A 13,945-nucleotide genomic window follows, 5' to 3' on the forward strand; every position below is an offset into this window, starting at 1 on the left:
TTCGACATCAACTGGACCTGTTGAGGAAGGTGCTGGCTCAGGTTCTCTGGATAACTGATGTCATTCTTCAGCTCACGCCAAGTGTGCAGAAAACAAATTGTAGTAATTCACCAACCGGAAAACAATCACATGTACCTCTTAGCTCAGAACTTCACCTCAGAGCTCAGCTAGATTTCAGTGATTACTGACCTCTTTCATAAAATCAAAGTGAAAAACGCACAGCTTTTGGTAAAAAGCATGTTGACCTGATAGTCCTTGAAAGGTGGGTGCTTGCCTGGGAGGCTACGGATGAGCAGGTCCACTGTGCAGAAGACCCAGCTGTGGTCGGGTGTCAGAATTAATCGGCTTTGCCCATTCGCCTCAGTCGGTTTTCTTTTTTTTCTTTTTGAGAGATAGGCTCTCACTTTGTCACTCAGACTGGAGTGTAGTGGTGCGATCATTGCTCACTGTAGCCTCAACCTCCCGCTCCTGAGCTCAACCAATCCTTCTGCCTTATCCTCCCAAGTGGCCATAGCCAGGACTGCAGGCATGTGTCACCACACCTAGCACATTTTAACATTTTTTTGTAGAGAGAAGGTCCATTATGTCGTTTGGGCTGGTCTCAAACTCCTAGGCTTAAGCCATCCTCCCACCTTGGCCTCCCAAAGTGCTGGGATTACAGGCATGAGCCCCTCTGCCCAGCCTCAGTCAGCTTTCACACTCTAACTTTGTGCCAAGAAGTTACTAAGATCTGAAACTTACCAAAGTAGCTTCCATTTATTCACAGTTTTTAAAACATTTTTCAAGTTTCGTCAACTTCCCAGTACAATCAAAGGACAAAATGGCAATAAAAGACACACTTCATCAGATCTTAGTGTTATACAATCAGTTAAAATAATAGACACTGGGTTTTAAACAAACTGACATAGGCTTTCCTTTTCTCCCTTTAGAGGTCTTCAGTTGTCTATTTCAAATCACCAAATCCCTGTTCTTCTCTGCAGACTTCAGAGCTTTCACCCTGAACTGGAGAAGGAGCACAGGCATGAGCTGAGGGCAACGGCAAGGATCCAGGAGGCTTTGTGACTACACAGCCACCCTCCTGAGCACCTTTAGGAAACCCGAGGCTGTCTGAGGAGCAGCAGCGCCAGATCCAGGATCTGTGGAAAATCAGTATCTGCAGTGCTTCCTGAAGCTCGGTTCTTTATTGCCATCTCAAAAGCTAGCCCAGGGCTTGAGAAGAAGAGGGAAGTGACATTCCACCCATATCTGGGGAGCTAATTTTCATCGCATACCTCATGCACAGGGGTAAAAACACATTCTAGGACATTCTTCCGGCCCACCCACTCTTCCCCTTTCTCTTCCTCTCTTTCCCTAACGAGTGGTAGTGACAGGATGAAGGTCTGCATTCTTGGTAGATAAATGGAGACGCAGGAGAAAGAACTACTCCATAATCACAGTTAAATAATCACATAATCAGAATGTTATCTCATCACTTAAGTGACTCCCTGAAGTCCTACTAAGTTATTGAGACTATAATCCTTTGCTTTGTGTATTGGGACATTGAAGCCATTGAGATGCAAGAAGTCCGAAAGAGAAAAATGTGGAAATCACGAATTTAAAAAAAATGTTGAGGTCTCAGTTCTGAAACACCATGCTTCAAGTGTTGTCATTTTTAAGGGCACTTTAAAAAGGAGTCTAATATTCCAGGACATACGGTTCCCATTACTGGCCCAGCAGGTACACGGGGTCTCCCACTCTGATGGTCCCTGGGTTTTCCAGAACAAAATACTGCCCAAAGAGTGGTGATTTTCCATATAACTTTCGTTCTGAAGGATCACACTGGCGATAACTGCAATAGGAAAAGATCATGATGAGTCACAGCCAAGCGGACGTAACAGCTCGACAAGCACGTGTCTTCCCTCCCACACAGTGCCTCCGTGTGCACAGCTCCAGAGGGCACCATCCCACCAAAGCCTAACAGAACAGTGCCTCCTGGAGGGGGCAGTGGACAGCCTGCCCAGCAGGCAACTACAGAAGCATCAGCAATGGCCACATCCTCACATCTTTTCTCTACGTTCACGTTCCCCCTTTCGGCATTAAGACATTAGGTACTCAGTATGTCCAGACATACTTTATCACCTTCCTTTGCCGTAGGCATCTTTCCCCTTGTCTCCTCCATGCCTGTCACCTGAATCACCGTCCTAGCCGTCACTTGGGCTGGGAGCCCATCTACTTTATACCTGTCCTCCCTTCCCACAGCCTGTCCACAGTTGCCCGGTCCCAAGGTTCTTCCCGCACAGCATCCTTTGACTTAGCTTGCTTTTCCTCATTCCCACCATCACGATCTTGCTTCCGGCATGCTCAGACTGCTGTAGTAACTTCCTAACTAACCTCTCTTCCTCTTTCTCTACCTGTTTTCAACTCATTGTTGATGCTGCACTGTATCACTGTCTTAACTATACCCTGGTCTTATCATTCCTAGGCTCACAAAGCTTCCATGGCTCCCCAGTGCCTACAGAATAACATTCCAACTCTTCAGCCTGGTGTGTAGGGCTCCACCTGGCCCCTGCCTACTTTTTCAAACCTGTTGCTATCTGCTCCTTACCTGCACCTCTGCAGCTCTCTGCTGGGTTTCCCCTTGCTTTGCATTTTACTGACCCAGTGAGTCCTCTGTGATTCCCGTGGAATGTCCCTCCTCCAGATCCTCATGCTTTAGAATTATACCTGCTTCAAGTCTCAACTCAAATACCACATCTCCCAGGAAGGAAGCCCGGGATCCCCCAATCACGAGTAATTCCCCCTCCTCAATTCTCTTTGTCCTTCCAACACTCACGTGTCTTGTCCTGTAATGTCAGGGCACAAGTTTGTCTGCTCTACAAGGCAGAGTCCCAGAGAACAGGAACTGTGATTAATGCCCTTGTACTGCTCACGCCCAATGCTGGGCCTCCTATGTCACCTGTGACCCGCCCCCCATTGTTTGCTGGATGGATTGGTACGCTCACAAGTAAAACCATCTGTCAGAGACAGTAGATATATGAATATCTTTGTCCAGCGGAAAACTCAAGAAGCCGCAGGGAGAGGGCACACAAGCAGATGTGTGGGGCTAACATGGCAAGATTCCTCCCACCTTCCCCACTGAGAAGAAGTTAACCTTCAGTTTTTTATTGAATCTAACTCTAATTTTACATCATTTTTATATTTAAAACATTTTTAGATAAACCGTTCATTTCATTCTGCCTTGCTTTTTTAAAAAGTGACTGCAACAACTTAGTTCTAATGTTGTTCTTCAGATCAGAAATGGCTAAGGAGAAAACAGAGTCAGATCTAAAGCCTCCTTCTGGAGACCGGCAGCTCCTTCCCCCGACTGTAAACATCCTGTAGGCAGCACCGCGTCCGCTTTGCTCCCTGTTGCATTCTCATGCCCTGGAACAGTGCCTCATACATACACAGTAACCACTCAAAAAAAATCTATGGGGCCGGGCACGGTGGCTCACGCCTGTAATCCCAGCACTTTGGGAGGCCGAGACAGGTGGATCACAAGGTCAAGAGATCGAGACCATCCTGGTCAACATGGTGAAACCCCGCCTCTACTAAAAATACAAAAAATTAGCTGGGCATGGTGGTGCGTGCCTGTAATCCCAGCTACTCGGGAGGCTGAGGCAGGAGAATTGCCTGAACCCAGGAGGCGGAGGTTGCGGTGAGCCGAGATCGCACCATTGCACTCCAGCCTGGGTAACAAGAGCGAAACTCCGTCTCAAAAAAATAAAAATAAAAATATATATTGGTTGAACAATGAATGAACAAACACATGAATGAACGAAAATGACAAGCTGCTGATGCAGGCTTCCCTGCCTTGCCAAGAGTATTTCCTCTCTCTGTAATCAGATTTCTGCAGTGACCTTGGACCTGACAAGCCCAGGCCTCTCTCCCAGCCTGGCTCTCCTCTGTCAGCATGCAACACCATGACATTCTGGGATCTGTCTGTCAGAGGGCCTCTTCAGGAACAGGAGACACATCAACGGCTTGTATAGCTTGGGATTTCTGTTGCTGCCCAGCTCTGTAGTCTAGAGTCCAGGCTCTCATGACCTTGGGGAGAAATTGAGAGTCGGAGCTCTGCGTATCACACATGGAGAGTTTACAAGGAACTTTACACAGCTTGCCTATGTGGGAACTTGTCTCCCTACATTTTACAGTTAAGTCTCAGGGGAGTAACAGACTTGCCTGAGATCACAGATCTAAGGGGTCCAGCTGCGGCCAGAGCCCAGGCCTGGCTGACTTCAGAGTCTGGTGGGCTCTTCCCACCCAGGATGCAACCTTGGTCATCGGCATCCTCCTGAGTACCCCACAGGCCTGAGAAGATCCGAGGGTCTCACAATTTAGTCATCTACACAAATTTCTAGCCACTTACAGGTTTTACTTACCCCCTCCTGCTAACCACACACATACACTCACTCCCCAACCAGGTCATGAGGAGCAGAGGACCCTAAAGAGGACACCACCCGGCACAGCCTCCCTAAACTGCACAGATCGGGCTCAGGGAATTGCTTTGTAAAAGTGCAGGTGTGGTCAGCGGCTCCCAGACGGCAGTCCACTCCGCTGTCTAGGAGGAGAAGTGGGAAGAGCTATGGGAGTGGAGAAGTGGATCTCGGCTCGCCAGCCTGCCAGGGCTTCCCTACAGCTTCCTGGTTTTGCTGCGGGCTCCCACTGCCTCCTGCACCTCCTCCTGCTGCTGCTGCTGCTGCTGAAGCCCTCTCCAGGCTGTGGGAAGACTCAACGAGGTCACTAGCGGCCCTTTGTGGCACTAAGAGGTATTGCAAGTGCCCTATGGATTTGTGCACACCAAGTTCAACAGACAGAAAGAAAATAGTGTTGTTTCATACATGGGTCTTCTGTGATTTTTTTTTTTAATATATGACTTTTCGTGTAGGTATTTCTGTTGGTATTAATAAATAGCAAACTCATTTAAAATCTTTCATAGTGCACTTTCTCCTTAAATGAATACGAAACATAACTATTCTAACGAGCAAGAAGCCCAAGACACTTAATTAAACTGACGTCTCCATTATTTACAAGGTACACTGTAAATGGAAACACTTGTTACCTTTAAAGTGCTGTGCACCACAGAGGGCTGCTCCTTGTTTACACTGCCTGGGTTACTCATTCACTGGTCAACGTCCAGGTCCATGACTCCAGGCAGAGTCTCTGCTCGCTGCCCAGTCCCACCACTGGTGTTCATGGGGCCATAAATCACCAGGAGCAGAAGCCATTCCTGACGCCTCATGACTGCCTATCTCTATGGCCACGTTAAGAATTAAACAGCATTGTTAATCTCAGCACTTTGGGAAGCTGAGGCAGACACATCGCCTGAGGTCAGGAGTTCGAGACCATCCTGGCCAACATGGTGAAACCCCATCTCTACTAAAAATACAAAAATTAGCTAGACATAGTGGCACACGGCTGCAATCCCAGCTACTCAGGAGGCTGAGGCATGTGAATTGCTTGAACCCGGGAGATGGAGGTTGCAGAGAGCCTAGATCATGCCACTGCACTCCAGCCCGAGTGACAGAGTAAGATTCTGTCTCAAAAAATAAATAAATAAAATAAAATAATTAAACAGCATTGTGAACACTCCAGAGAGAGGCCCCACAGTGAACCTGCAGAGGCTGGCCACTGGGCAAGTTCGTGTTGGGTTTCATTCAAAGCAGCCTCTGAGAATGGGAAGAAGTGTCAGGCTTCTCCTCCTCTCAGAAGGTGTCGAGTTTATAAACAGGGACTCTCAATGACACAGCTTACATGGTCATTGTGTACAGTTTTTTGTTTTTTTTTTTTTGAGACTGAGTTTTGCTCCTTTTGCCCAGGCTGGAGTGCAAAGGCGCAATCTTGGCTCACCACAACCTCTGCCTCCCAAGTTCAAGCGATTCTCCTACCTCAGCCTCCCGAGTAGCTGGGATTACAGGCACCTGCCACCACACCCAGCTAATTGTTTGCATTTTGAGTAGACACCACTCTACTAAAACATGGGTTTCTCCACGTTGATTAGGCTGGTCTGAAACTCCCAACCTCAGGTGATTCCCCCCACCTCAGCCTCCCAAAGTGCTAGGATTACAGGCTTGAGCCACCACGCCTGACCTTATGTACAATAATCTATCATCTATAAAAAAAACTCCTATTTCTTGCCTTATTCCAGTCTCCAGAAGAGGCATTAGAAGACCAGTTTATACCAATAAAGAAACTGCGAGTTGAAGAACCTAAGCGACTTCCCAATCTCACACAATTAGTAGGTGACACAGCTAGAGAGGGGTGGAGTCAGCAGAGCACAGGCTGACACAAGCGGCTGCTGGCAAACATCATTACTGTCATGGTATTCGTGCATCCAGCAAAACGCTGCTTTGAGTGCCCATGCAGTAATTGTGCTGTGCTCTTTCCATTAGGGGCAAGATGTCATGGAAGCGACAATGACAGGCCAGTCATTCAACCATGGGGATCAGCGTGTATGTCACTTTCCCTGAAGAAAGAGAAGAAAAATTCCATTTTCATATTTTCCTGTTAGCACACAGGCCTCCATTGTGCTGCCCACTGTGAGTATTTTACAAAGGCTCCCCTATGCCTCGGTATTTCTTTTTCTCGCACTGTGGTGCCACCCAGGCTCTGCCTATGAGGGACTAACATCAGCAGGCAGGGCTGGGCAGGCAGAGGGGTCTCCCAGCTGAGCATTTGCACTCCAGAAGCAACCCCAGCCGTGGGCACCATGAGTACCTGGAGGCAGAAAGCGGTGTAGCTCCGAGCAACCTGCCCGGCAGGAGAGATGCTGTGGACACCACTGTTTGCTCCCCTACCCATGATTCATGGGATGCAGCCAGGACTTTCTCTTCCCGATTTATGACCACCTGCCTTGGGAAGAACATCAATTACACATCCTTGGCAGTTTAAATCTCAGTAAGAGATAGGAGAAGACACCTAGGCTAGCTGCACTGTCTCCTGGGGTATTAGAAGCAATTAGGGCCGGATTGGTTGGTTGTACAAAGCCTGCAGAAGATCAGGGGGGTGTGCTGGCTCCTTGCACCCCCCACCTTCCCGCCCTCACTCTGTGTTTAGGGTCAATTATCCTCCTTCTATAAACACAGGCTCCCAGTGGAGGAAGGGGGGCACTGAAGATTCAGAGAACAAGCCCAAACACACGAAGTACTTTGCGGAGGCTGTTTCTGCAAGAGCATAAACCTTCTAAATCCAGAGGGAAAGACGCCCCACACCGAGCACCACGCTGGGAGAAAGAGAGAGCAAGATGCACAAAAAAAGGATGACAGCCAATTCCCCAAAGCATTTTGCTGATTTACACAGAATCATCTATTTCTGTCCTGCCTCCCTCATTTTATAGAGAACACTCAGGGCCTGAGTGGGGGTGGGGACAGGAGGGGACGTGCTGGCGAGCACAGCAGTTGGTGTGCTGCAGAGCCAGGTCTCCAGACTCCCAGGCCAGGCTCTTCCTGCTGGCCCACCCTGCTTTCTGCCCCTTGTAGCTCCTCTGTAGCCATGGAAAACAGAAAGACTGAATTCTGGTTTGTTCTGACAGTGAGCGAGCACATTTCAAAGAATAACTATGACGCTGCCCCTCCAATCAATCAATGTTTCATCACACATACTGACATTTCCCCAAAAAATTTTACTATGAAAATTCTCAAACAGGCCTACAGTAAAATAATTTTACAGCAAACACCCATTTACCCACTGCTCAAATTCCACACTTAACACTTGAGTATATTTTCTTTTTTTTTTGAAACAGTCTCACCCATGCTGGAGTGCAGTGGCACAATCTCAGCTCACTTCAGCCTCCATCTCCCGGTTCAAGCGATTCTGCCTCAGCCTCCCATGTAGCTACAACTACAGTGCCCACCACAATTCCCAACTAATTTTTGTACTTTTAGTAAAGACAGGGTTTCACTATGTTGGCCAGACTGGTCTCGAACTCCTCACCTCAAGTGATCCGCCCACCTCAGCCTCCCAAAGTGCTGGGATTACAGGCCTGAGCCACTGTGCCCAGCCTTGACTATATTTTCCTTATCACATACATATCTATCCATCAATCTATTGTATTGTCTTTTTAGGTTTCCAAGTAAGTTGCAGGTATCAGTACGTTTCACCTCTGAACAGTTCAGCTTGAATATTATTACCTAAAGTAAACAACATTATTTGCTTTTTTTTTTTTTGAGGTGAAAGTTACATGGAATGAAATATACCAATCTTAAATGTTCCACAGTATTAGCTTTTTCAAAAAAGTTGTTAATGTTGTGAGTACTGAGAAACATCCCTAAAAATGTTGGGATTCCCTTAAGCTGGTCTGTAGCCCCCTCTTTGAAGGGCGCTGCAAATCATACCCAGTGCTGTCGGAGCCAGGTAGAGAGCAGCCGCTTGCTATCCACCTCAAGGATTCCTTGAGTCCCACAAACCCCCTTCTCTGTAACTCCCTCCATCAACCCTGTTTGACTTCCCTGCTGACCGCTGTCTCTCTGCCAGGTGGCTTAGGCCCTGATGGCCACCTGCCGACCCTGCAGCAGCCTGGCCCCTTCACTGGGGCTCATCTACTGGACTACAGGTGCTGGCCAGAGACATCAGGCCAGACAGAGCCTCATGCTCAGGTGACAGCTGGGATGACAGCCCTCCAGCCCAGGGCTTCAGCTTGCCCAGAGAGAGGGCCAGATCTGGGGCAGTTGAATTGTCAGGGAGGGATTGGTGGTGATCAGAGAAGACTGATTTGCCCCCAAAAAGGCCATGAACTTGAAAGGAAGGGAGGCAGGCAGCCTCATGTTACAGGGAGTGAGTCCTCCTCCACGAAGTCCAGCACAACCTCTCTGTCATGTTCTCGTTCATGAAGGTTTTCATGCAAGATTGTCACATCTCAACTGCATTCCTTCCTCAAGGTTCCCAGGACCCTCCCTTCTACAAGTTACACCTGGGGATGACAGGTCAGGACGAAGGGCAAGGAGGGGTCTCAGGGACTATAGAGATGAGACCTGACACCCGGCCTGTGACTCAGCATTCAATGTCAAAGGGACCAATGAAGAGAAGCACCTTTAGTTCATTTTCACAGTCTCAGCAATTTCCTGGGTCCCAAATGTGTCAGATAACAGAACTGAAGTTCTCAGATACTGAACTGTTATTGTTGCTGTTTTAGCAAAAGTCATGCAGAGGAATTAGAGAAAGCTTGGAGCCTCCAAATAAGAACCTTTTTCCATAATTCCATGACTGTGCCCAAAAGATCACCTCCAGTAACACTGCGTTTTCTATTCTTGCAGCCTTTTATCTACTCATGTGCATTTATGTGTTTTTTAAAAAGTAAAATCAAATAAACAGAAATGAAAAAGTAAATTGTGCTATTTTATAATCACCTTTGTAAAATCAACATGGTACCTTGACTATCCTTATCCACAATGTACAAGGATTCTCAGTACTGTGTCTTTCACTTAAAATTTTTTCTCAAGAAATTTTAAAGTAAACATAAACGTAGAATAGTGCAATAAACCCCCACATAATTATCACCCAGATTCTATTTATGAAGATTGTGACACATTTTTAATGTACTCATCTATCCTTTTTTTCTTTTTGCTAAAATAATATATAGCAAGCTCCAGATGCCACATCTTTACTCCTACACACATACTTCAGTCAGCCTCTCTAAAATATATTGACATTTCTTATATAACCGCAATGCCGTTAGGACACCCAGTATCTCATTAATGGGACCCCCTTGAGCTTCAAGACCATGTGTGTGGTGTTTTCACTGCTTCCTCGTATAAACATTAAGCAACAAGTATTACTTCTCTTCCAGGCACCTAAGTCCAAGGATGAGACCCCCGTCTGCCCAATCCTACCTCTTCAGCGTTTCCAGCGGCTCCTTCCTGCTCATGACACCGGTGTCTGGATCCACTGTGGTTAAAATGCACCTGGACACACACAAAGAGCATCATAAGGGGGACAGAGCAGAATGACCTTTTCCCCACCCCCACCCCACAGGGACAGGAAAGCCCCTTACCTGGAACAAGCCATCACCCTTTTCAGTTCCACATCACCAATAAGAAGCTCGTCCCAAGAATCCTGGGGGACAAAGCACAAACTCCCATGAGCACCTCTGGGCCCTGGCCCTGACGCGTGTATGGGGACTTCTCAGGAGCCCTCAGACCTAATGATGTCACCTAAATCAGCGACGGCAGCCTTCTGTTCACCCCCAGCCTGCTCTGCCAAGCCATACCTGCACATCTTCATGTTCCCTCTCTCTGGCTTTGATATGCCAGTTCATTCCCCTGAGATGAGACGCTCTCTCTCCTCTCACTTACAAAACTGTCATGGAAACTCACCTCCCTCAGGGAGGCTCCCTGACCATCCCACTTGACTCCTGGTGGGGGTTGGGGTGCACAAGGTGGATGGGGTGGTGGAAGTGGGAGGATTACTCATTACTTCAGGTTGTATCAGATCCCTTCGTGCCTGCATTAAGTTTTATGGATTAATATCCTTAAGTTACATGGATTCAGAGTTAAGTCATTGCACGTGTGCACGTCTCCCCTGGCCAGATATGGACACATCCAGACCAGCGACCTCAGTCCTTTTTTTTTTTTTTTTTTTGAGATGGAGTTTCGCTCTTGTTGCCCAGGCTGGAGTGCAATGGTGTCATCTCGGCTCACCGCAACCTCCGCCTCCTGGGTTCAGGCTATTCTCCTGCCTCAGCCTCCCGAGCAGCCGGGATTACAGGCACACACCACCATGCCCAGCTAATTTTCTGCATTTTTAGTAGAGACGGGGTCTCACCATGTTGACCAGGATGGTCTCGATCTCTTGACCTCGTGATCCACCCGCCTCGGCCTCCCAAAGTGCTGGGATTACAGGCGTGAGCCACCGCGCCCGGCCCTCACTCCTCTTTCATCTTTGCTGGAGCATTTACGAAGAACTGCAGCCAGGGGAGCTCTGCAGGCATTGCCTGTGGGTTGGGTCAGTGGAGTGTATTTTCCACGACAAACCGCATCAGTGGACCATGCCCCTGCATCCAGCAGCCGAGATAGGCCATCCATGCATGGAGCGCTAAAGATCTTCTATTTTTAAGACAGAGGAAGAGCTACAGTGGGAGCTACAATTCAAGATGAGATGTGGGTGGGGACACAGCCAAATCGTATCGCCAACGAAAGCTCCAAACTGCAAACTGGACCAAAAAATAGCGTTATTTTTAAGAACGCTAAAAATATTCTATCTTTAAATGCCAGAAATGTTTACAAAAATCACTCCAGGGCAGCACGTCGTCTTGGTTTAACTGTGCAGGCAACACTTACTCTGGGGACTTAGAGGCACAGCTCTCCAGGCTGGTCTGGTCAGAGGAAGTTTTATGGAATAGGTGAGATGCGTGCTGAGCCTAAAAGGACAGGCACGAAAGAAGCGTAAGGGGACTCCGGGCAGAGAGGACAGCAATGACAAGGAAGGGCTCCGAGGACGACATCTGATTACAGTGCTGACCTTCTTACTCTCAGAGAGAAGTGCCCGCCATACAGGGCAAAAGGCAAAGACCTGGAGTTAAGAAGCAAACTGCCGGGCCGGGCGCGGTGGCTCACGCCTGTAATCCCAGCACTTTGGGAGGCCGAGGCGGGTGGATCACGAGGTCAAGAGATCGAGACCATCCTGGTCAACGTGGTGAAACCCCGTCTCTACTAAAAATACAAAAAATTAGCTGGGCATGGTGGCGCGTGCCTGTAATCCCAGCTACTCAGGAGGCTGAGGCAGGAGAATTGCCTGAACCCAGGAGGCGGAGGCTGCGGTGAGCCGAGATCACGCCATTGCACTCCAGCCTGAGTAACAAGAGTGAAACTCCGTTTCAAAAAAAAAAAAGCACACTGCCGTGTCCTTGGTTGATCATGAGCTGAGGGACAGAGTTTCAAGCTCAGAATTTTAACTCCAGTAGCGTGTGTTATTCTTGATACACGTGCCGCGGGGGTTTTGTTCTGCGGTAAATCATAAAATGGGTCTCAAGTGCCTGTTTTCAACAGTCCAGAAAATGGACACAGCGGATTAGCACAGCCACAGCCTGTCCTGTGAACATTTCTCCACTAGGGGGCACTGTGGCCACAAAAATACATAAAGGGTGCAAAAGGAGAGAAACGAGGGTTCTGCTTAGAGAATTAAATTATTAATTAAAGAAATACTTCCAGAGCCCCTTCCATGTCCAGTAAAAACTACTGGGAATTGAGTCATAAGCGATGCTGAGCCCAGGAAAGTCTTCCTTCAGCACCTGGAGGTGACCAGTTAAAACCCGACAAGCCTGGTACCGGAGAGGCTGCAGAGCACAGTGTGGCTTCAGAGAAAGGAGGGGGTGCTTTGAGGTCCGACCATCAGAGCAAGCTTCCCAGGGAGGGGGCTTTTAATCCAGGCTTTTGGAGAAGGTCAGGAGTTTTAAGCAGGGAAGGGAGTTAAGATTCTCAGGAACCAGGAAACAGCAACTACCTATTAGGTTCTTGGTCCAGTTTGCAGTTTGGAGCTTTCACTGGTGATATGGTTTGGCTGTGTCCCCACCCAAATCTCATCTTGAATTGTAGCTCCCATAATCCCCATATATCCTGAGAAGGACCCAGTGGGAGGTAACTGAATCATGGGGGCAGGTCTTCCTCGTGCTTTTCTTGTGATAGTAAGTCTCATGAGATCTGATGGTTTATACTCTCTTGCCTGCCACCATGTAAGACATGCCTTTGCGCCTCCTTCGCCTTCTGCCATGATCATGAGGCCTCCCCAGCCATGTGGAACTATGAGTCCATTAAACCTCTTTTTCTTTATAAATTACCCAGTCTCGGGTATTTCTTCATAGCAGTATGAAAATAAACTAATATGGTTGGTAATAAAGGCCGGAAAAGCAGGCTGTGGTGAGGTTACGGAGGAATGTAATGACTGAATGGGAAGTTTGAAACTATGCAGCATGGAAAGCCACTAGAGGCTTCTGAGCAAGAGTTGTTACAAACTTGTAGAGCGGGAGAGATCACGCTGATCAGCTCGGGGAGGCTTGGCTGTGGCCACGCTCAAGAGGGAGCACTCAGCAGTACAAACTTAAAGTAGCAAAGGTCAGATATGGCTGGTGGCTGAGAACAGAAAGGGGAGCAGACGTGGCTGGGGCTGGGAGGAAGACAGCAGAGGAGGAGCCAGGGCCGACTGTCACTCTGAGCCTGGGTGAAAGAAAAAGCATGCTGCCCTGATAGAAACTGTGAAGCCAACAGGAGTTTCGGGGCTGTAATCCCAGCACCGTGGGAGGCCAAGGGGGCAGATCACCTGAGGTCAGAGACCAGCCTGACCAACATGGCAAAACTCTATCTCTAACAAAAACACAAAACTTAGCCGGGTGTGGTGGCGCACTCCTGTAATTGCAGCTATTCAGGAGTCTGAGGAAGGAGAATTGCTTGATTCTGGGAGGTGGAGGTTGCAGTGAGCTGAGATCATGCCACTGCACTCCAGCATGGGTGACAGAGTGGACACTGTTTCAACAAAAGAAGAAAGAATGAGTTTGGAGAGGTGGGGTGAGAGTGTAGGAGCTAGGGAGGGAGCACGTAAGTCCCAGTTTCTCCGTCAACCAACAGAGAATTGGAACTGTGGTCCAGCACTCCAGAGGGAGTTCAGGATGGGCATTTGAGGGACATATGTGGGGTGATAGAGGGTGACGCCACAGGAGATAGAGTGATCACCAAGAAGGGGAGAGAAAAGGGTCAAGGCTAGAACTTCTGGAAGTAAGGAACAAGGACAAACAGCAGAGAAGGAAGGGCTGTTGTGCCAAAGGAGAAACGTTTCAGTCAGTAGCGCCCATGGGTCCTCAGAGTGGGGTGGTGGTGACTCGGAAAAGGTCACTGACTGTTGCAGGTGGGGTGGGTATCAACTGTGGCTTTGGGGAGAAGCGAGGTGTAAGAACTGAGTGTGAGGAGTGCAGATGATTCAGTGAAGCAGAGAAAAGTGCAGA

The 13,945-nt window shown here is 48.3% G+C and overlaps 1 protein-coding gene across 2 annotated transcripts in view; it reads right to left on the reverse strand.

Moving 5' to 3' along the window:
* Positions 1–740: 740 nt before the first annotated feature.
* The window catches only part of MTARC1 (mitochondrial amidoxime reducing component 1), a 28,696-nt gene continuing 15,491 nt past the window's right edge, over positions 741–13,945 (reverse strand). For both annotated transcript variants that reach the window (XM_002760493.6, XM_008985183.5), the window contains exons 5-7: positions 10,007–10,068; positions 9,846–9,917; positions 741–1,828 (exon numbers count right to left, since the gene is read on the reverse strand). In XM_002760493.6, coding sequence (XP_002760539.1) covers positions 1,702–1,828; positions 9,846–9,917; positions 10,007–10,068 — 261 coding nt within the window. In that variant the 3' untranslated portion in view covers positions 741–1,701. The remainder of the gene's footprint in view (positions 1,829–9,845; positions 9,918–10,006; positions 10,069–13,945) is intronic.

Source organism: Callithrix jacchus, chromosome 19, assembly GCF_049354715.1.
Source record: "Callithrix jacchus isolate 240 chromosome 19, calJac240_pri, whole genome shotgun sequence".
NCBI lineage: Eukaryota > Metazoa > Chordata > Mammalia > Primates > Cebidae > Callithrix > Callithrix jacchus.